Here is a 23,468-nt window from a genome sequence, read left to right on the forward strand (position 1 = left end):
TTTCTCTCCCATTCATTAGAACACCATTTAATTACAATTCTTCTGTGACCTCAGCGGCTACATGTGAACATCATATTTCATGTAAAGTTCAAGTTATACCGTAGCCAGCCTCATTGGCTACTTGCTTATCATTATCTTAATTTTTTAATATTTTAATATTTTTGCGGTATAAAAAACATAAATAAACTTATCTTAAAGTTGATACACTGAATGGAGCCCCAGATCAGGGAGAGCAAAGACAGGCTAAAAAAACAAATTAAAACTAGTAAGAACAGACAGAAATAAAATCAATTATAAAAACAAGGTGACTCTCAGTGCAGTGCTGTGAAAGTAGTCAGGCACCTATGCATGATTGATACGCGATCGACGGCCATTTCTTAGGCGACCACCGATACCAGCGCTATTTATAGAATCCGGCTCTGTGTTTCCTGTGCAGGCATCACAATTGGGCCTCAGATCCAGGCAAATAGCACCCAAAGGCCAGTTAAGTGCTTTAAGGACAACCTTAACTCTATTAAAAATTGTTCAGAAGGAAGGAAAAGTAGATCATTCAATTATCATGGAGCCAAGATCAAAAAAGTTAGTATACCAATGAGGCGGTGCTTGCAAATCTCTCTCATGCATATTCATTTTCAATTTTCTGAAATCCAGATTTGCTGGCTGTGCCCCGAGTACTCGTTTGAGAACCACTGGTCTACAGCATTGACTGGGGGTGTGATGTACAATTAGAGAAGATGAAAAGGATGGGTTACCTGCCTGTAGGCTCTTAAGTGCTAAATATAAACTGTGTAATAACATAAGAACATAAGAACTGCCATCTCTGAATCAGACCTTCAGTCCATCAAGTCCGGCGATCCACACACATGGAGGCCCACCCAGGTGTACACCTGGCGTAATTTTAGTCACCCATATCCCTCTATGCCTTTCCTAAGGAGATGTGCATCTAGTTTGCTTTTAAATCCTAGAACGGTGGATTCCGCAATAACCTCCTCTGGGAGAGCATTCCAGGTGTCCACCACTCGTTGCGTGAAGCTGAACTTCTTGATATTTGTCCTGGATTGGTCCCCCCTTAGCTTCAGTCCATGTCCTCTTGTCCGTGTCACATTGGACATTGTAAATAATTTTTTTCCTGCTCTATTTTCTCGATTCCTTTCAGTATTTTGAAAGTCTCGATCATATCCCCTCGCAGTCTCCTTTTCTCAAGAGAGAACAATCCCAGTCTCTTAAGTCGTTCCTCGTATTCCAAGTTCTCCATACCTTTTATTAGCTTCGTTGCTCATCTCTGCACCCTCTCCAGCAATTTTATATCCTTCTTTAAGTTGGGAGACCATTGTTGGACACAGTATTCCAAGTGTGGTCTGACCATTGCCCTATAAAGCGGCATTATAACTTTCTCCGATCTACTTGTGATTCCTTTCTGTATCATGCTTAACATTCTATTTGCTTTCTTTGCCGCTGCTGCACATTATGCCGACGGTTTCAGGGTCCTATCTATCAGTACACCCAGGTCCTTTTCTTGTTCGCTCTTACCCAGAATTGCACCTGACATTCTATACTCGTGTTCCTTGTTCTTTTTGCCTAAATGCATTACTTTGCACTTTTCCACATTAAACTTCATCTGCCATTTCTCTGCCCATTTCTCTAACTGACACAAGTATTCATTCTGTTTTTCTCGTTTATAAATCTAATAACATACATTAAAACATTTTTTAAATCATTTTTTAATTAATCAAACAAGCATAATCGACACATTTGAATACAGATTCACAAAATTAAATGGGCGATTTAACACAAGGAAATAACCCCTCCCATAAGAAAAAAATGAAATAGAAAGAAAATTATTATTATTTAGTCCACAAATTATATAAAGTCAAGAAATAGAAAAGAAAAGAAATAATTTCATTTAGCATAGGAACATTCTAAGAGGACACAGTCAGCAGCCAGTTTGTTTTATTCTTTTGGAATGGGAACAGAACCAATTATGAGCTCCCCACCTTCTGTAGCCACAATAAATTCTAACAATTGTTTGGGCTCAAAGAAAAGAAAATTTTTACCAACGTAAGTAATACAACAAATGTAGCACCTAGGGAGATGACTCTTGGTCTATAGCTATAACATACATTCAAATTTTAAAATGGATAACATCCACTGCATCTGTTTAATTCACACTTTTCATCACATCTTTACCAAAATCCACGGTACACATTACTCATGCAAATATCATCCTGCGGAAACCCTGAGAGAACATCATCCTGTGAGAGGTTTTTTCGGTAGTAAAAAGATTTGATTCCAGCTGAGATTCTGATAAAAGGTAAATGAATCAATTTCATAGTCGTCTTGATGTGTTTAATTTCCGAGTAGCACTCAATAAATGTTATGGGTTTCTTTAGAGAATAATAAAATTATATTGGATTGGCATATGGAGAAAACAAAAGTCCAAAAGTAATTTTGATATGTAGATGAGCTTCCAAACTGAAATACCATCTGCCAGATGATTGCATTTCCACTGGATTTGATACATTCTTTCTTGGCATTGTATTTTCTCTTTTGGAAGATATTTCATAGATCTGATCTTATAGGAACTTACTTATATTATTCTCTGACCATTTCACTTGTAAACAGCAGAATTAAAGCCATAATTAATTACACAGAGGAAGTTTCTTTTCATTCTTACACAGCATGAAGGAGTAGCCTAGTGGATAATCCAGTACACTTCTCTATCCGTATTCGCTGTGATACGGGATTAACAGAACCGCAAATACTGAAAAAACGCAAATAACTTTTTCATATGTTAGTTGCTGTTTTCTATTAAAAACCATCGTGAATATGGTGAAATTGCGAATAACATGGTGGGAGACCTGGCCTGTTCCTGAAGGAGAGGCAAAACACGGTGAAGAAAGTGCTGGGAATCAGCGATTTTCTCTGTAAATGCTTAGAATCAGCGATTTCTCTATGCAAGCTGATGTAATTTGGAGGGAGGAGCCAGCAAGCTAAAAACCGTGAATAATCGAAACCGCGATTGCTGAAACCGCAAATACGGAGGGAGAAGTGTAGGCTGAAAACTTGAGAAACTGGGTTCAATTCCCACTGCAGTTCCTTAACCCTCCATTACTCCAAGTACAAAATAAGTACCGTATATACTCGAATATAAATCGATCCGAATATATGTCAAGACCCCCATTTTCCCCCCAAAAAGGAGGAAAAATGGTTGACTCGAATATGTCAAGTGGCTCAAGATTCAAGTGCCCTGCCCTGCCAGGCTCTGCACCCAGCCGCCTCCCTGCCAGGCACTGCACCCAGTCCCCTTCCCTCCCTCCACTGTCAGACTATGCACCCAGCCCCCCTCCCTCCCAGGCTCTGCACCCTGTCCCCCCTCTCTGTCCTGTCCTCGTATCTGCTCTGCCGATCCAGAGGTGCAGCAGGCAGGAGCGAGCTTTCCACACTCATACCCCACTGCTAACCCGGTCAATGATGGCTACTGCGAGATCTGGTTTCTTCTGCCGCTGAATGGCAATGAGCAGGAGTGTGCTTTGGCGCTCCAGCTCGGCACTGAGCAGCTTCTTGACTGACTCCCGCAAATTCTCACACCTCTGGACCACCAGGGATCGGCAGAGGAGGTTGGAAGACAGGCAGAGAGGGGGGACAGGGTGCAGAGCCTGGCAGTGGCTTGCAATAATTCTGGGAGGGGGCGCTGGCCTGAATATAAATCGGGACCTCCATTTTTGGGCCAATTTTTTGGTCCCAAAATCCCGGTTTATATTCGAGTATATACAGTACCTATATATAACACATAAGAAGAGAAAGGCAGTATATCAAGTCCCAGTCTCCTTTTTTTCCTAAATACCTGGCATGCAGAACCAAAATCAACCTTTAACAAAAATTACTCAGAACTTTTTTCCAGCTGAAATGGTTTATCAGGCTTATTCCTTCAGGCACCCTGGCTACCTCGAGTTTTAGTAAAATTGTAGAAAATAATATTCTTCTTGGAATTGGTTCTGCATTTAGAAAGAACACAGAAGTAGGTAGAAGAAGAAAAAAAAAGTGTACCACCTAATCAGTGTTATATTACCCTTGTAAGTTGGTGGTTCAGCAGCTATGCAGAGCAGGTTTGTGAATAAAAACAAGGACCAAGATGCATTAAATGCTAGCAAATCAACACTTGACTTTGAAGGATTATTCCTTTCACTAGAAATGATTATACTTCATTAGAGATGGGGGGAGGTGGGATTTCGTATTACTAAATATTGGAACTTGCCTGAAGTTGTTCATATTTGCATCTCAGTTTGTCTATGCTGTTTCCTGTGGGTTAATTGTATTGCTTACTAATCTTTCTTATATGGCTTTTGTATATTTCTTCTGTGCAATGTTCCTCAATAAATACATTAAAAAAAAAAAAAAAGAAATAGTATTATTGCTGGTGACCACTTATATTTTCGCAAATCCCAATTATTTCTTACTCATCAAACTGCCACTGGTTTCATGGCCAATGCTGTTGCGAACTCATTCTCAAATACAACAATAAAAAGTACTGCGGTTCAGGGGAGGGGGCGATCGCTATTGCGGCAGGAGAGATGAGCTATCTCTCCTGCCACAATCGTTGCTTGGGGGAGGGGGATAGGCAGGTTACCGGGGCCGCTGAGCGGATCTTCAGAGGAAGAGGGGGATCAGGACCACCAGGGGTGATCAAAGTCCTCTCCCATTCCTCTTCCATCATAAAGGACATTATCCCCCAGACATTCCTGCAGTCTCTGGTGGTCCAGAGGGGCTGGTAGGGTCAGGAGCAAAGACCTCTTGGCATATCTTCCCTGTCACTCTCCACTAGAGCAGAGGTTCCTAACACCCACTACACCCAAAGGATATGTGTACTGGTGGCAGGGGGTATGGAGCACAGGCATATCTTCTATGACTACCATTGCTGCAGCCACTGCTGCTACTGATGATGAGGCAGAGGGAAGCCTGGCAGGCAGGCCGCCAAGCAGCCTGTTTACCACTGCTGCTTAGGTCAGAGACGGGGGAAGGGGAGAATTAGCATTGAATCTTTTTGCGGTATCGCAATTCGTACACACTTCCTGCCGCTGACTCGGAAGTATCTCTGCGGCAGAGGGAAGACTTCCGGGTTATCGGCAAGCAGCATGTTAGAGTCACTGTCGATACCGCGACCTGAAGAAGGAAGACTTGGAGTAAATGGAAGGAGAGGAAGGATATCTGATTGCACAAGGGGAGGGAAGAGGTAAGAGGTAAGAGAAAGAAAATCTGGTGGCACAGGGGGAGGAGAGGGGAAGGTGAGAAGAAGGAAAAATGGGGGAGTAGACTTTTTGGATGTTTTTCTTTTTACTGTATATACCAAATTGTTGTTTCTATTGAGAGAATGGTGGGATATGAAGTAGGTTAGCTGTATGGTAATATTTGGGTATGTTAGGTAGAAACCATGGGATATGGTTGGATGGATATGGCAGGGGGAGGGAATTTTTAATGTTTTATTTGGAAGAAGGGATTGAGGGAGAAGTGAGTTGGCTTTTTTATTTTTTTTGTACACCACTTCAATGTTTGTTAATTTGCAGGTGGTATATACATTTTTTAAAAATATTAATGATAATTCTTATACAGTGTGATTTATTAGGCATCTCTTTCCTTTTCAGGTCCCTGCTCTCATGGCTATTGGGAATGTCAGAATGGCAAGTGTTACAGACCAGAACAAAGCTGTGATTTTGTAAATGATTGTGGGGATAATACTGACGAGAATGAATGTGGTGCCTCCTGCACCTTTGAGAGAGGCAGATGTGGCTGGCAAAATTCACTGGCTGACAATTTTGACTGGATTGTGGGAGCTGGCTCGTCTCTCAGTCTCAGACCTCCCAGGGACCACACGCTTGGAGATGAAAATGGTATGCTGTCAGTGCATCAAACTGCTTCTCTTGAGGCTGAATAAGAGGAAACTGGATTCCAATTAATATTATTTAGATGGTATTTGTATAGCCTAAAATTGCTATTCAGAATTTTACAAGCACTGGAGGCATATTTCAGAGAAATAGGCAGCTGTCTGATTAGCTTAATTAGCCTAATTCATGTGGAAATTTGGCAGGCCCGATTGTACAATTTGTGTAGCTATTTGGCTATGAGATTGGGATTAGGCATATCTAGAATCATGGAAAGGAGACAAGGAGGGGACAAAAAAAAAAAGTGTCCTTATTTATTATTTCTTATCTTAAATATAGACTATATGCCGCCAAACAAATAAATTGCACACTGCTTAAATACATATCAATAAAGCTATGGTAGGGTCTATTACAAGTTTCCACCCCTCATTGAAGAGCCTACAGAAGCTCTGAATAGCCTCCAACTGCTAGATGCACACAGTCCTGACACCCTTATTTCAGGGTGAGACTCTGTGGAACAGTTCTGGGAAATATTTATCGCTATTTAATAACTGGCAACAGTGTAATATTAGCATGGTTTTCATAAGCTTACTCATCTATGTAGGGACTGTACGTTAATGGCCTTGTCTTGCAGTAGCTGCCTTCCTTTGCAGTGCCACAAAAATGAGTACTAATTTGCTTGTCTTTCCGATACTGGCACAGTGGCGGAGAGCTGGAACGCTCTTCCGGAGTCTGTCATAGGGGGAAAACACCCTCCAGGGATTCAAGGCAAAGCTAGATAAGTTCCTGCTGAACACGGACGGACGCTGGTAGGGCTAGTCTCAGTTAAGGCGCTGGTCTTTGACCGGAGGGCCGCCGCGTGAGCGGACTGCTGGGCACGATGGACCCAGCAGCGGCAATACTTATGTTCTTACGTGAACAATGGTCTTTACTTTTCACAGCACTGACCTCTCGGAATCCTGAACTGGGTCTAGATATTCAATGTCAATGCCTCTTTGCCTGGATAGGTTATCTGGGCACCAGCACTGAATACTGGTGGTGCCTAAATCCCTTCCGAGTCAACCCCTAGACCTCTGCAGCACTGAACAAATACTGCCAGATTGTGCACACAACCATGAGTGTACGGTCTGCGTCTATGTATGGCCGTTTGGAGGAGGATGGGCAGGGGAGGGCTTCAATGGCTGGGAGGGTGTAGATTGTGCTGGAGTAAGTCTTAACAGAGATTTCGGCAGTTGGAACCCAAGCACAGTACCGGGTAAAGCTTTGGATTCTCGCCCAGAAATAGCTAAGAAGAAAAAAAAAAAAAAAAAATTTAAATTGAATCAGGTTGGGCAGACTGGATGGACCATTCGGGTCTTTATCTGCCGTCATCTACTATGTTACTATGTTACTATGAGTGCACTTAGGGCTCTTTATACAAAGATGCGCTAAGCGTTGTAGTGCACGCTAAGCATGCGCTAAATGCTAAAGCATGCATGTTAGTTTATGGACACGTTAGCGGTTAGTGCGCACATATATTTAGCGTGCCCTAAAACGCATAGCGCACCTTAGTAAAACAGGGAGTAAGTTGGGCATGAATCACAGATACATATATACATTAATTAGTTAATCAGGTGTTAATAATTGGCAATCATTAGAAGTTACGTGTAGATCTGCCTACTCCCTATTCTATAATAGGCACACCTAAATTTTAAGGCACATAACTCCAAAGGAAGCATGGCCTTGGGAGGGGAATGGGTGGGTCAGGGGCATTCCCAGGATTTAGATGACATGTTATAGTTCAGTGTATCTCAAACTGTGTGACACTCGAGATTCCAGGTGTGTGACGAGAGGTGATTATCTACAGCAGTGGTCCCAGCCCTGTCCTGGAGGACCACCAGCCAGACATGTTTTCAGGACATCCCTAATGAATACGCATGGAGCAGATTTGCAGGCCCGCCTCCTCCATTATATGCAAATATCTCTCATGCATATTCATTAGGGCTATCGCAAAAACCCGACTGGTTGGTGGTCCTCCAAGACAGGGTTGGGAAGCACTGATCTACAGGATGTGCTTCTCGTGATGAGAGGCACATCCTGTAGGCAATCGGCCGGCGCCAGCACAGCTTCAGCTTTCTGCGCCTCTTCCCTTCCAGCACCTCCCCCCAACAAACCCCTCTTCCCTTCCAGCACCCACCACTGGCAGCTCAGGGCCCCGTCATTTTGATGCGCAGACATCAAAATGATGTTACTAGGTTGATGTCCATGCGTTTCCGGATGCCTCGAGCCACAGCCACCACGTTTAGTGTGCCGTGACTTCTCAAAGTTTGTGAGACACTCTTATAGATTAATAATAATAATAATTTATTTTCTTGTATACCGCCCAACCAGTAGTTCTGGGCTCACAACAGGAGAATACTGAGACATTTCAGCACATGGTACAGTTTCATAGAACACACTATCTATGTACAATCTAAAATTATATAATAAAAGTAATACAATTGTTAAAAACATTCAAGTACAATATTAAAAATTAATTTAAAATGGCATTTATCTCTGTAACAGCATTTAGTTGGACACCTGCAGTTTTTGACAAGTGTAAATGCTTATATCCAAAGTTAGGGTCAAGATGACTATAACTTTAGGTGCCATTTACTGAATTCTACCCCCCACCCCGGCCCCCAATAGCGCTACAAGGTTCGGTGTTACAATGGCACTCTCTAGCTAACTGCTGCTTGATGTCAATAGTGGAAGTGTGGCCTAGTGGTTAGAACAGCTGCCTCAGAACCCTGAGGTTGTGAGTTCAGTTCCCACAAGAGCGAATTGTGACATTGGGCAAGTCACTTAACACTTCAATGCCCCAGGTAGAAAACAAGTACCTATCGAAAAAAAGTAAACCACTTTGTGTAAATCACATACAAGTGCAGCACATGCTCCTGAGGGTGCCTCCATTTTACTATCATATTTGTTTATTTTTATTTATTTAAAAACTTGTATCCCACTTACAACTAAGTGGTCCCCATAATACATTCATAATTATAGGACAATAAAGCAATAAATAAATCATACTAAAAATTTACTCTTCGTAATTAGCACAAATTATCTTTTGTAAAAAGCCTCTATAAATAATACTTTAAAAAATTATTATTATTTATCAATTTTAAACATGTGGTATCAAGAATTATTCTTGTACAGAAAAGAAAGCATTAGCTAAAAACAAATAATACATAATCTATATCTAGAAAGAAAATACATAAGCTAATCCATCTCAAGTCCACTTAATGGTTGAGATCCTTGATTGCTAGAACAAAGAAAAACAAATTATCAAATATCTAAGGAAAACTAATAGCCTGTTTTACAAAGCCACGCTAGAGGCTGCCGCGTGACAACAGCCCTGAAGCCCTTTAAATCTCTATGGGCTTCAGGGCTGTTACCGTGCAGAAATGCAGTTAAGTGTGAAGGTTCGAAAAATACATATTTCAGGGATTTATATTTAGCTACACATTTACAAAGGTATCTTAAATAAAAGGTACCCCCTATAAGCAAAACTCCAGGTTTTAACATCAAGAATTGTCTTCTTCGCTTTTGAGTCTCATGCGAAACATCTGGGAAAATCTGAATTTTTAAACCCCAAAACTCTTTGGTCCAGATTCTGTATAGGACGCTCGGGAAGGGTGTCCTATACAGCATCGGGCCTACGCTCACTCAAAATAAACCCAATTCTGTAACCGACGTCCATGTTACAGACGTCGGTTACAGAACCGGGTTACTGTAGATGCTGCTGCTATAGTTATTGCGGTAAAGGATTTCCCTGCCACGATAAGTATAGTGGCTATGGCTACCAGTTCCCCCACCTCCCCGGAATGATTGCGGTAGGAGGGAGCCCAACCTCTCCTCCCTGAAGCCCGCCCTCCCCCCCGAACGATCGCAGCAGGAGGGAAGAACCCCTCCTGCAAGACCACCCCAACAAAGCCCCCCACCCCTCCTGGAAGATTGCCACCCTCCCCCCAATGAATCCCCCACCCCTCTTGCCAGATCCCCCAACAAACCCCCCCGGAGTACCCCAATGAAAACCCCCTCCCCGGACCCCCCCCCCACCCGAGCTCACCTTGAAAGGTGGCCGGCTGGGTCTTCCCACCATCTGGTTGTCCAGCCTGCCTCCATCCAAATGAGGCGGGCCTGCCCTCTCCGGCCCATCCCATATAAGTCTAAGGCCTGATTGGCCTAGGTGCCTAAGGCCCCTCCTATGTATCACCATAATTACTTATGTAAACTGCTGTGAACTTCATGGAGGTATTGGTGGTATACAAATAAAATTGTATTGTATTGTATTAGACTTCTGTTCCATTTTACACATTTGTACTCCTGTCAATTGGTACTGCAAAGAAGTACGTTCATTTATTTATGGTTCACAAACCAGGTGCCCTCACTGAGATTGCTCGTCAATTCAATTTAATGGATTTGAAAAAAAAAAATAAATCTTATTTGCATTTCTTTATGTCTAACCGAGCTTCATTTTAGCTTTGCTTCAATCTTCCAGATCTCAGTACAATTCGTCTGTTAATTTCATAACTGCAAAACCTCTCTGGAATTTCCAGAAACAGGATTTGCTCTATTGCTTCCCAGAGGGGAAGTTAAAAACTATTTTTCTAAACATAGAAACTTATAACCGATGTTGCACCTTTCATTTGCAAAGAAATACGAGACAGATCATTACAGCTTTCTCTCCAGTCATGCCGCCTGCAAAAATCTCACTCAGTGTCACTCACTGGGTTGGCAAATCTCTCTGTGGGATGAACCAGACTAGGCATCTCCAACAATGCATTCCTCAGGTCAAAACAATGTGACTTACCGGTAATCCCCAGCAGGACATATATTTGGAGATAAATTGCTACTGCTATTTATCATTTCTAAAGTGCTGAAAGGTGTACACAGTGCAGTGCATGTTCATTTAACATGTAATAGATGGCCCCTGCTCAGAAGAACTTACAATCTAACAGGACATATAAGAGTTTGGGAGTTTCTCACAGAGGCCGTCTTTTACTACGATGCGCTAACCGCATGTTAGTCTGTATGGGCGCGTTAGCGTTTAGAGCCTGCTAATCGGTTAGCTCACCTTAGTAAAAGAGGGAGAGAGTGAATGGGCACAGGTATCTTATGGCGAGTGGGAGTTAGGAGTTGAAAGCAGCCTCGAAAACCTGAGCTTTAGGCTTGGGGCTCCTTTTACAAAGGCGCACAAGTGGTTTTAGCGCACGCTTAGCGCACACAAAAGTGCCACACGCGCTAGCCGCTATTGCCTCCTCTTGAGCAGGTGGTAGTTTTTTGGGTAGCGCGTGCTATGGTGCGCGCACTAAAAACGCTAGCACACTTTTGTAAAAGGAGCCCTAGGATTTGAATACTGCTACAGATGAAGCTCAACATAATTTATTGATTTAGTTTTATAACCCTTCTTCCCCAGGAGCCCAGAATGGGTTACAAGGATTCATGCTCAAGTGTATTAAAATCTTTATATACAGTACCGCATCTACAGCCAAAAAAGGATCAAAGCGGTGTACCATATAATTCATTCAAAACTATGAATAGAACTACACTTAAATAGAAAAGAAAAAAAAAAAAAAAAAGAGAAGATAAATGTAACATTCCTAATGCATAATAATTAAATTAAATAATGAAAAATATGTAAATATATAAATGCAGATTGAAGTCCCGAATTCGCAACGCTTCAGTTCAAAAAGGCTAGTTGAAAAAAAATGTGCCTTTAAATGTCTTTTTAAAATTTGGGAAAGATTCTTCCTTTCTCAATCCTACAGGCAAACTATTCCATAAAATTGGAACTAAATAAAAAAAAAAAAAAATGCACAATTCCTGGTTGAGGCAAGATGAGCCTTTAGCATATGGGGTACCGTTACTCTGTTATCATTCAATGATCTTAATAATCGCCTAGGCGAATAGAATAAAACTGTCTTCAGGATCAGTGTTAATCAATAGCATACAACTTAAAGAGAACTAAGACTGTTTCAAAAACATGTTTGCTATGGGGAGCTAAATGTATACTATGGGAAACTGCCGGTAACGGCCCCGAAGCCCATAGAGATTTAAAGGGCTTCGGGGCTGTTGCTACGCGGCATCCGTTGGTGCAGCTTTGTAAAACAGGCCCTAAGAAACACATGCTTTACAGAATCTAAGAGAATACAAGTAACAGGGCTCCTTTTACAGGGCCTTAATGCGCGGAATAGCACGCTCGCTAGCCGCTACCGCCTCCTTTTAAGCAGGCGGTAATTTTATGGCTAGCACAACTATAGCACGTGATAATCCAGTGCGTGCGCTAAAAACACTAGCGCACCTTTGTAAAAGGAGCCCATAGAGTCTCATAATGAATAGCTACATGGCTGCATTGGATAAGGGAAGAGCTGGTTGGCAGGCTCATTTGATCCTTGTTATGATACAAGTCTTGGTCTGTTAAAGTTTGAAACCAGGAGTGTTCTGGTTAATGAACAGTAGCGTATTTACTGCCTTCTGGAAGGGCAGTAGGTTGTCAGTTGCCCTGATGGCAGGCAGGAGTTGATTCCATAATTTGGGTGTGCTGTAGGAATATGATCACTTTCGGGCTGTCTCCAGATAGACTCATCAGTCGGCTCCAGGCATATAGCACAGCAAGATAGAAGGGACAGAATCTGAAGTTGCCAGTGGGGGAGAAGGGTAAGGATAGGAGGAACTTACCTGATGAATGGAGTTTGTGGAAGGGAGCATAGGGGGAGATAAGTGAGGAGAGATATTGAGGGGCTGACGAGTTAATGCACTTGTAGGTCAGTAAGAGGAGTTTGAACTGTATTCAGAAATGGATGGGGAGCCAATGAAGTGATTTGAGGAGGGGGTAATATGAGTATGACGGCTCTCGCAGAATTTTGGATCAATTGAAGAGGAGGGAGATAGTTGAGCGGAAGTCCTGAGAGAAGCAAATTGCACTAATCTAAGCGAGAGGTGGTGAGAGTGTGGTTAAGGGTGTTGGTAGTGTGCTTGGAAAGGAGAGGTCAGATTTTGGTAATATTATAGAGGAAGAAGTGATAGGCTTTAGCTGTTTGTTGGATCTGAGCGGAAAAAGAGAGAGAGGAGACAAATATGACTCTGAGGTTGCGAGCAGACAAAATAGGGAGGATGAGAGTGTTGTCCACAGAAATAGAAAACGGGGGAAGTGGGTTTAAGTGGAAAAATAAGAAGCTCGGTCAGCCTTATTCAGTTTTAGGTGGCGGCGAGACATGCAGGCAGCAATGTCAGATAGGCGGGCTGAGACATGGGCCTGCATACCTGTAGAGATATCTGGTGTTGTGAGGTAGATCTGAGAGTCATAAGTATAGAGGTGATACTGATAATCATGGGAAGAGATCAGTATACCAAGGGAGCAGATATAAAGGGAGAAAAGAAGAGGTCCAAGGACAGAGCCTTGGGGTACACTGATTGATAGTAGGATAGCAGCTGAGGAGGATTCACCATAGCATACACTGAAAATGCGGTGGGAGAGATAGGAAGAAAAACAGGTGAGAACAAAACCCTGGAATCCCAGTGATAACAACGTATCAAGGAGTAAATCTTGATCAACAGTGTCAAAAGCAGCAGATAGATCAAGAAGGATGAGGATAGAGTAGAGGCCTTTTGATCTGGCCAGGTACAGGTCATTGGAGACTTTAGCATGGGCAGTTTCTATGGGATGGAGTAGGTGAAAGCCTGATTGAAGTGGGTCAAGAATAGCTTGAGATGAAAGGAAGACCAGGCAGCGGCAGTGAACAGCACGTTCAAGTAGCTTGGATAAGAAGGGGAGGAGGGAGATAGTTTGATGATTGGAGGGTTGCATGGGATCTAATGAGGTTTTTTTGAGGAGAGGCTCTTTTGAGGAGAGGTGTTCATGCTTGATGTTCAGCACCTTTTTTTGATTGGCTCCCGTGAATTCTCACGATTCACAAAAATTTGTGTGAGCCAATCAAAGAAGCCACTGAATGCCTAGCAGGAGCAAAGTGTGCTCCTGCTCATTGCCACTCAACAGCATAAGAAATCAGCTGCGACTGACCGGGTTAGCAGCGGGCAGGAGTGGAGAAAGCTCACTCCTGTCCGCTGTACCTCTGGCCCACCAGGGATAAAAGTGGCAGATAAAATTGGCAATTTTGGGGGAGTCCACGGTCTCTATGGCCTTCCCTGTTCTGATGCCTATGGATGGATGGAGTGAACTTCAAAGGAGGGAAAACAGTGAGATTGTGGTGGGAGAAGGGATTGAAATCTACAAGATGGCAAGAGTAACAGCCCAACACCACCTCCATTACCAACTAGGCGAGGTGTATGTGAGAAAAGGTAGCCTCCATTATACAGGGAGGTAGTTGAAACAGAGTCTTCAGGGCGGACCCAGGTCTCAGTGCCAGTAGTTGGAGAGTTCGAGAGATAAGGAAGTCATGGATTAAGGTAAGCTTGTTGAAAACTGAGCAGATATTCCACAAGGCACATGAGAAAGGAAGAGAGGAAGGGGGAAAGAGGGGAACAGAAATAAAATTGGTTACATTGCGATGTGACCCCCCCCATGAGTAGGTGGAGGTTCATTGGGAGGACCAGAATTGGGCTTAATGTGCCTGGCAGAGAGCAAGAGAAGGGGTAGGAGAATATGGAAGAGTGTGGAAGAGCTATATGTGTGTGTGTGTGGGGGGGGGGAGGGGGGGTCACAGTCTAGATCAGTGGTCTCAAACTCGCAGCCCGGGGCCCACATGCGGCCCCCCAGGTACTATTTTGAGGCCCTTGGTATGTTTATCGTAATCACAAAAGTAAAATAAAAGTTTCTTGCTCATATGTCTCTTTAGCTATAAATGACAATATTATTATTAATACTTAGTCAAAAGGAAAGATTTATAAACTATAAAGAGTTTTACCTCATGCGAAATTGTTAATTCTTTAATAAGACATTAAGTATTTTTTTTTTTTGCGGCCCTCCATGTACCTACAAATTCAAAATGTGGCCCTGCAAAGGGTTTGAGTTTGAGACCACTGGTCTAGATGCACATAGGAAGAGTGGGGATTGCTGGATAAAAGTCAGAAAGTATTGAAGCTGTAGGGCTGAGAAAAAAGTAGAGGACAGAAGGGAGGGTGAGGTGGGGAATTCAAAGACTGGGTGAGGTGGGGTGGGGTTACATGGTTTTGGGTGAAGAGAGAAACTGTATAAAGTCAGTATTAGGAGGAGGAAGTGATGTACAGCAGTCATGGTGGGGGAGAAGGAAAGGCACCAGGCACCTCTTTAGTGGACAATAAGATTTATCCTGGATATGAAAGATTTTCTTAAGTATGGTTGTGAGACAATGATGGTGTGGTCAAAATTGCCTGGGAGGTGAGGGAGAGAAGTATATTAAAAAAGTAGGCTTACCAGTGAGAGGCATAGTTATATGAGCACAAGGGTAAGAAGGCAGAGTTTAAGAAAGGATAGAAAAAAATTCCCCCCCAAATAACAAGAAGGGAAGTGAACTGAACTATAAGCACCTTTTTAAAAATGAGAATCAGAGCTCCTGGAGGAGTGGCTGGGAGTTAGTAAGCAGGTGGCAGGTTTTGTGCAGAGCAGACTTCAGTGATTTAACAGAGTCAGGGAAAGATCTTGGTGATCTGTATGAAGATTAACAGAGAAGCCAAGATTGCAAATACAATAAAACAAAAGCAGGCATGTGCTAGATTCTGGAGGACCACCAGGCCAATCGGATTTTCAAGCTAGCCCTAATGAATATGCATGAGAGAGATTTGCATATAATGGAAGTGACAGGCATGCAAATCTGCTTCATGCATATTCATTAGGGCTAGCCTGAAAACCCAATTGGCCTGGTGGTCCTCCAGGCCAGGGTTGGGGACCACTGTGCTAGATTACATATTCATTTTACAGGAGAGAAGAATGTACATTTACTAGGATAGATAGTAAGGTAGATGAGAAACCACACACACACACAAAAAGGAAGTGAGCTATAGATTTGTAAATGTCAATTAAATCGGTAGAGATTTTTCTCCACATCACAATGACAGGTCTTATGAGAGAAAGGTGAAGATGGGCCAGCAGTGTCTAGATCTGTATATCCCACTGTTACCACAGCAAAGATTCCAGTGGCAGTTTCTAGACCAGTGAAGAGAAAATAATAAATCCTGAGAACAGCCTGGCCAATTCAGCAATGTGCCAAATATAAATAACAAAACTGATGTATTATAATAATCTAAAACCATTGAGATAACTAGCATTGTGTAATGATCCATTCGTTGTGTGGAATGCACTTCCAGAGGGTGTGATAGGACAAAGTACGGTATTGGGGTTCAAGAAGGGATTAGACAATTTCCTGAAGGAAAAGGGGATAGAAGGGTATAGATAGAGGATTACTATACAGGTCCTGGACCTGATGGGCCACCGCGTGAGTGGACTGCTGGGCATGATGGACCTCTGATCTGACCCAGCAGAGGCACTGCTTATGTTCTTATATTCTTATGTTGGATACTAAAGAGGCATAACAGTGTCTCAATTACCCAGCCTGTATAATACCCCAGTTTCCTATGGCAGCTCACAACTTATGAGAGAGATTTTGCAGTAAGTTATTCAGCTGACTAAGTAATCAAAAAGATGCTGATTCAAATGCAACAAACCACATCTTTCTATCATTTCATTTGCCAGATATATACCATTTCAGTTAACAAAAAATGTTTAGTTATAAATAAAACCTCTTTGCCTCATTTCTCAAGTAAGAACGGACTAAGACTTGGCACCTTTTCTTAGATTGTGACACATTTAGATTAGTGCAAGTAGTCTGCACTTGTTTTATTTATTTGCATATTTTCCCTCTTTTTTTGGGCTGGGGCACAGATGACTGTAGTGATAGGAGGGAACGAAAAGGCATCAGAAATAGAGGGAAGCTAAGGTGGGATGACGGCAGAAATGAGATTTTAGAAAGGAGAAGGGATCTCAGGGATATGCAAGCAGGAATGGATCCCTGCATGAGTCTACCGGGCCCAGGCCCAGGGGAGCCTTTATTATTAAGGCTAGCTATCAAGGGGCTAGAAAGTCTTGCTCAGAAATCAACAAAATATTATCTGCATAGAGGCAGAATTGAACTTAGAAAGACTGAATCAAAGTTGTGAAAGAACTAACAAAAAAAATAAGATTGGGGAGGAGCGAAGAAAGCACAAAACCTAGAGGAACACTTGAAGCGAAGGAATGGGGCTTGGAGGTGGAGGAGGTGCGCTGAACCTGGAAAGAGAGACTGGAAAAAAATGAGAATCACTGACAAACACCTGAGATACCAAATGAGGAAAGCCTAGCCAACAGTAAAGAGTGATCCACATGATCGAAGGCAACAATGGGATCTAGTGAGATAAGCATGTTGTCATCTTGTTCAAAGGTAGAGTGGGAGTCACTATGAGAGGTCAGTATAGTATCTGTGGAGTGGCCTGATTGAAGACTTGATTGATACGAGTGAACAAGTTAAAGGAACAGCAGGACTCGATAGTTGTAAGAGCATTGACCTATCCATAAGTTTAGAAAGAAACACGAGGTTGGAAACTGGTCTAAGACCATGGGGTCAAGGGAGAGGGTTTTTTTTTACCAAAGAGGCCTGATTAAGATACTCTTCCAAGAGGGAGGAGTGATTCTGTGGAAGGGAAAGCCAGGCAGAGGGAATGGAATTGAGAGAGTAGGGGGTTTTATGTGTCGTTCTAAAGAACTTGGTCAATAGTGTCAAAGAAAGCAAGTTAAACAGTGTCCATGAGAAAGAAAGTTGTATTCTGGAGGGCTTTGTGGGGAGGAAAAATAGAGCGGGATTTGACTCCTGAGAAGGTAAAGAAAAGGGATGGAGAGGTTTGATGATGAATGGAAGAATGTAGAGACTTAGGGCTCCTTTTACTAAGGTGCGCTAGGGCTTTAAATGCACGGAATAGCACACACTACATTGCTTCACGCGCTAGACCTTAACGCCAGCATTGAGCTGGCGTTAGTTCTAGAAGCGTAGCACACGGTAATTTCCTGCATGCGCTAAAAACGCTAGCGCACCTTAGTAAAAGGAGCCCTTAATTTCAGTAGAGAAATAATGCATTCACTTATATCAATAGGCAAGTTGATCAGCCAATATATGTAAACGAGTCTTGTTAAAACAAGAAGACACTTACCGCAACTTTTAAATAAAGGATGCTTATGACAGAAATGAGTTAGAGTTCATTTGCACAAAAGTCTCAGGCAAACAATAACATATTCACAAAAATTAGTAAATAGCTAAATTATAAATAGGAGGATAAAGTCTGAGTAGGCAAGATAATGCTGATGGGTTTGCTGTAAGAGGCTGCAGAAGTTGTGGAGTGTGAAATATCCTGAGGTGGTACATGAAATCAGGCAACAGTATGCAGAATAAATGAATCTTTAATTGCAAATAAATAAGAATTGTTTGGCATTACAAAAGCACAGTTTTCTCCATCAGCAGCTTTCTCATCCTTACTGAGCCAGCAGGCTATCATGAACTGCCCATGCACAGTCAGGTCAATTTATATAATACACCAGATTTACCCATTTTGCATTTATACTTTCCACTGAAAAGAAAAAAAATCCATAGCTGGCATCTAAATGCAATCACATATACTGTAGATAGCAGATGTAAATTCTCAGAACTGATACATTTCAATTCAATTGTCCCATAGAAAGGCAGTATATATATCAAGTCCCAGTACCCCCCTTACTAAACTAAAAATAAAATCATCTATCTTACATAAGAAAATAAGAATAGCCTTACTGAGTCAGACCAATGGTCCATGTAGCCCAGTATTCCATCTTCACGGTGGCCAATCCAGGTAACAAATACCTGGCAAAAAACCAAATAATTGCAACATTCCATGCTACCAATCCAGGGGAAGCAGCAGCTACGTTAATCGCAGATCCTCTTTTACATGGTGACTTATCTTTCTAATCATCTCATTCCACATCTCTAGTTCTGTTTCCCTATGCTCTATTTCTATGACTTCCTATCTTAATCTGTATACTTTGAAGGAGAGGCGGGAGAGGGGAGATATGATAGAGGCGTTTAAATACCTACGTAATATAAATGTGCATGAGTCAAGTCTCTTTCATTTGAAAGGAAACTGCAATGAGTGGGCATAGGATGAAGTTAAGAGGTGATAGGCTCTGGAGTAATCTGAGGAAATACTTTTTTACAGAAAGGGTGGTCGATGCATGGAACAGTCTCCCGGAAGAGGTGGTGGAGACAGAGACTGTGTCTGATTTCAAGAAGGCCTGGGATAGGCACGTGGGATCTCTCGGAGAGAGAAAGAGATAATGATTACTGCAGATGGGCAGACTAGATGGGCCATTTGGCCTCTATCTGCTGTCATGTTTCTATGTTTCTGTCTATTCACTCTTTATCTTTTTTCTCCTCTTTACTTTCTGCCCATATCCATCTTTACCCACAGTGTTAATAGAATGCCAGTGATCTGCGCCCAACTTACTCACCAGGATTTATACGAGGTTTCAGCTGGTATAAGTCTTCACACCCAAAGCTGGGCATAAAAATCCCCACTATGTGTTATTCTTTAAAAAGTATTCATCTCTGAGTATCCTTTATAGAACAGTGCTGAGTATTGATTTTTCTCTGCACCTCTTTTTGGGTACCATTTATTGAATCTAGCCCTTGATGACAAATTTCTAAGTAGACAATCTGCTCAACGGCTTTTCTGCATCAACATAAACCACATACATAGTTAGAGAAAATTTGGAAACACACTGACATTTTTAAATAGTCACATTGGGCTGTATTCTATAAATAGCACTCAAAACTAGGTGCTGGAAAATATTGGCGATAAATGCTATTCTGTAAAGGGCGTGTGCCCTTTATATAGAATAGCAGTCTAACTATGGGCACCAGACTTATGCCTGCTGAAACCTTCTGGTACACAAGTTAGGTGCACTGACCCCAATATTCTATAGCTATGCATGCAAATTTATGCCCATGCTCCTCCCATGGCTACACCCTGAGCATGGTTAATTGGACGCCAGCGCACTCATAAAGCTGCAGTTGCCAATTAAGCTGCTAGCTTTCACTCAAGGTGTGCAAAATAACAAAAACATGGAAATGACGCATAACGCAAGATTCACCAAAATAATTTTATTGCTTTTATTTTTCCATCATGGAACTCAAAAGACTAGTTGCATTAGCGGGAGGTCGTTATAGTTGCCAAAATGCTAGTCTTCTGATAATGAACTCAACCCTATACTTCGAAGCTCCCCAATATATACCTTCAGTCCAGTGTGACATCATTGGCCGTAGGCCAATCAAATAACAGAGGTGGTGGTCTTTAAAGTTAGACAAAGAAAATTCCTTTACATGTTTAAAAGTTTCAGAAATCATATTTGTTTACATCCATTTCTGAATATACATTAACATTTTATTACATATCCAATATTCTTTTTGTTCTTTTCAAAAAGGTATATTAAGAGAACTTGCATTTGTTAAGTGCTGAGATATTCTCAGCCCTCCCTGTCAGCCTTAGAGAAAAAGGAGGAGAGGCTGTTTCCCCCCTCTCCCTGAGCTGACAGCTTCAAATTTCACTGATACTCACACAGAAGCTTTCCTATGCTGGAGACTGCTACAGTTTCTGACTCTAATTATTTCTAGATGTTGTGTTCAGGATTTTTTCCTTAGTGTTCTTTTTATATAAAACATTTCAGTTTAAGTACAAATTATTTCACAATCCATTCATACTTGGGGCCCCAAACATTCATAACATGTATTTCATTCATTCTTAATGCATGTTATATCTCAGTTTGGGATACGTAATCTAATATACTTTTCCTAACCAGCCTAAGGCACATCTGGTATCAATTAGAACCACGAGGCTTGAAGCGGGAAAACCCTGAACAGAGACAGGGAAAAAAGGCTGAACACAAAATAGAGTAAAACCAAGCAAAAGATACAGAAACACAGAGAACCCAAAATGGAGTCACCACCTCAAGATGGAGGTCAGGTACATCCTGATTTCCTTCATGATCTAGCCTAATAGCAAAGTACATAAAAAGGATATTATTATGCTTTTCCTTAATGTTTATCTGTAGTGTGTTTTTCTGGCCTTGGCTACATCCATATTCAGATTTTTATTCACCAATTTTTCATATGCTTATATTGGGTGTGGCCTTAACTAAAACATATGCTTGTATCTGACTAGAGTTATCCAGAATCATACGAAAAACAGGCGCTTTTGTAGAAAAATTCCACAAAATACTGCACTATCATGTCCTGACGTCCATTCCATTACCGTCCCATAGACATCACCCCCTACTGGCCACGAGCCACTACTGCTCAACCCCCCCCCCTTTCAAGATACACACTATGGGAGTTAGGTGCACTTCCTTATAGAATAGCATGCAGCCAGATGCATCTGCATATATTAAGTGCCAACTAACATCAATATAACATCACTCTCCCTTTGTGGCCTAAGCATTTTATTATTCTAATTGGACTGGTCCCAATCTCTTTCCACTTTCCTTGAGCCGGCCTTCTCCTAAATTATTTTCCTTTTTCATTTCTTCACTCTCCTGTCTTCTTCCTTTCTATCTGTATAGCACCAAACTTTATATATTTAATTTTTTGTCACATTTTTCTTCTTTGTGTATATATATCTGCTCCTTTAAGTACATAAGTACATAAGTAGTCGCCTCCGCCGGGGCAGACCAGAGGTCCATCCAGCCCAGCGGTCCGCTCACACGGCGGCCCATCAGGCATATTGCCTGATCAGCGGTCCCTGACTAATTTTATGCCTACCTCTACACTTATCTCTAAACCTTCCACTGCTCTTATCTGTACCCCTCAATCCCTTTGTCTTCCAGGAACCTATCCAGGTCATCCTTGAAACCCTGTACTGTGCTATTTCTTATCACGGCCTCCGGAAGGGTGTTCCATGTGTCCACCACCCTCTGTGTGAAAAAGAACTTCCTTGCGTTTGTTTTAAACCTGTCCCCCTTCAATTTCATCGAGTGACCCCTTGTTCTTGTGGTTTCTTTCAAATTGAAAAATCTGTCTTTGTCAACCTTTTCGATGCCCCTCAGGATCTTGAAGGTCTCTATCATATCTCCTCTGCGTCTCCGCTTTTCCAGGGAGAACAGCCCCAGCTTCTTCAGTCTGTCAGTGTATGTAAGGTTTTCCATACCCTTAATCAGTTTAGTTGCTCTTCTCTGGACTCCCTCAAGCATTGCCATGTCCTTTTTGAGGTACGGTGACCAGTACTGTACACAGTATTCCAGATGCGGGCGCACCATAGCCCGGTACAGTGGCAGGATGACTTCCTTCGTTCTGGTCGAGATACCCTTCTTCATGATACCTAACATTTGGTTTGCTTTCCTCGAGGCTGTGGCGCATTGTGCCGACGCCTTCAATGTTGTGTCTACCATCACTCCCAAGTCTCTTTCCAGATTACTGACCCCTAGCATTGATCCCCCCATTTTGTAAGTGAACATCGGGTTCCTTCTCCCTATATGCATGACCTTGCATTTCCCTACATTGAAGCTCATTTGCCACTTTTTCGCCCATTCTTCCAATGTCGTAAGATCCCTTTGGAGATTCTCGCAGTCAACCGTGGTTTCAACCTTGCTGAATAGTTTAGTGTCATCTGCGAATTTGATGACCTCGCATTTTGTTCTCGCCTCCAGGTCGTCAATGAATATGTTAAACAGGAGCGGTCCCAGCACCGATCCTTGAGGAACCCCACTTGTGACCCCTTGCCAGTCCGAGTAATGGCCCTTTACACCAACCCTCTGCTTCCTGTCTGCCAGCCAGTTTTTGATCCATCGGTGGACCTCCCCGCGCACCCCATGATTCCATAGCTTCCTGAGCAACCGCTCATGTGGTACCTTATCGAAGGCTTTCTGGAAGTCTAGGTAAATTATGTCTATGGGTTCACCTTTGTCCACCTGGTTATTTACCCCCTCAAAGAAGTACAACAAGTTTGTGAGGCACGACCTACCCTTGCAGAACCCATGCTGGCTCGACCTTAGCTGTCCATTTTTTTCGATATGGTCACAGATGCTGTCCTTAATCAGTGCCTCCATCATCTTACCCGGGACCGATGTGAGGCTTACCAGCCTATAGTTTCCCGGGTCGCCCCTCGAACCCTTCTTGAAGATGGGCGTGACATTAGCTATTTTCCAGTCCTCCGGGATCTCTCCAGTTTTTAGGGATAGGTTGCATATTTGCTGAAGTGTCTCTGCTATTTCATTCCTTAATTCCTTGAGCACCCTTGGGTGAATGCCGTCCGGACCTGGCGACTTGTCGCACTTTAGCTTGTCTATCTGCCTGAGGACATCCTCCTGGCTCACCTCTAATTGGACCAGCTTGCTATCTTGATCTCCATTTTCTATTTCCTCTGGTTCCGGAATGTTGGATGTGTCCTCCCTCGTGAAGACCGACGTAAAGAAGTCATTTAACTTGTCAGCTATTTCTTTTTCCTCCCTCACTACTCCCTTTCTATCCCCATCATCCAAGGGCCCCACTTCCTCCCTCGCTGGTTGCTTTCCCTTTACGTACCTGAAGAATGATTTGAAATTTTTTGCCTCTCCCGCTAGTCTCTCTTCATATTCCCTCTTTGCTCTCC

At 42.5% G+C, this 23,468-nt stretch overlaps 1 protein-coding gene across 1 annotated transcript in view; it reads left to right on the forward strand.

Moving 5' to 3' along the window:
• Window positions 1-23,468, forward strand: part of MALRD1 (MAM and LDL receptor class A domain containing 1) — a gene marked incomplete at its 3' end in the record, with an annotated part of 701,795 nt that overhangs the window by 318,845 nt on the left and 359,482 nt on the right. The window contains exon 30 of the mRNA XM_033932884.1: window positions 5,640-5,885. Within this exon, the coding sequence (XP_033788775.1) occupies window positions 5,640-5,885 (246 nt within the window). The remainder of the gene's footprint in view (window positions 1-5,639; window positions 5,886-23,468) is intronic.

Source organism: Geotrypetes seraphini, chromosome 2, assembly GCF_902459505.1.
Source record: "Geotrypetes seraphini chromosome 2, aGeoSer1.1, whole genome shotgun sequence".
Classification (NCBI taxonomy): Eukaryota; Metazoa; Chordata; class Amphibia; order Gymnophiona; family Dermophiidae; genus Geotrypetes; species Geotrypetes seraphini.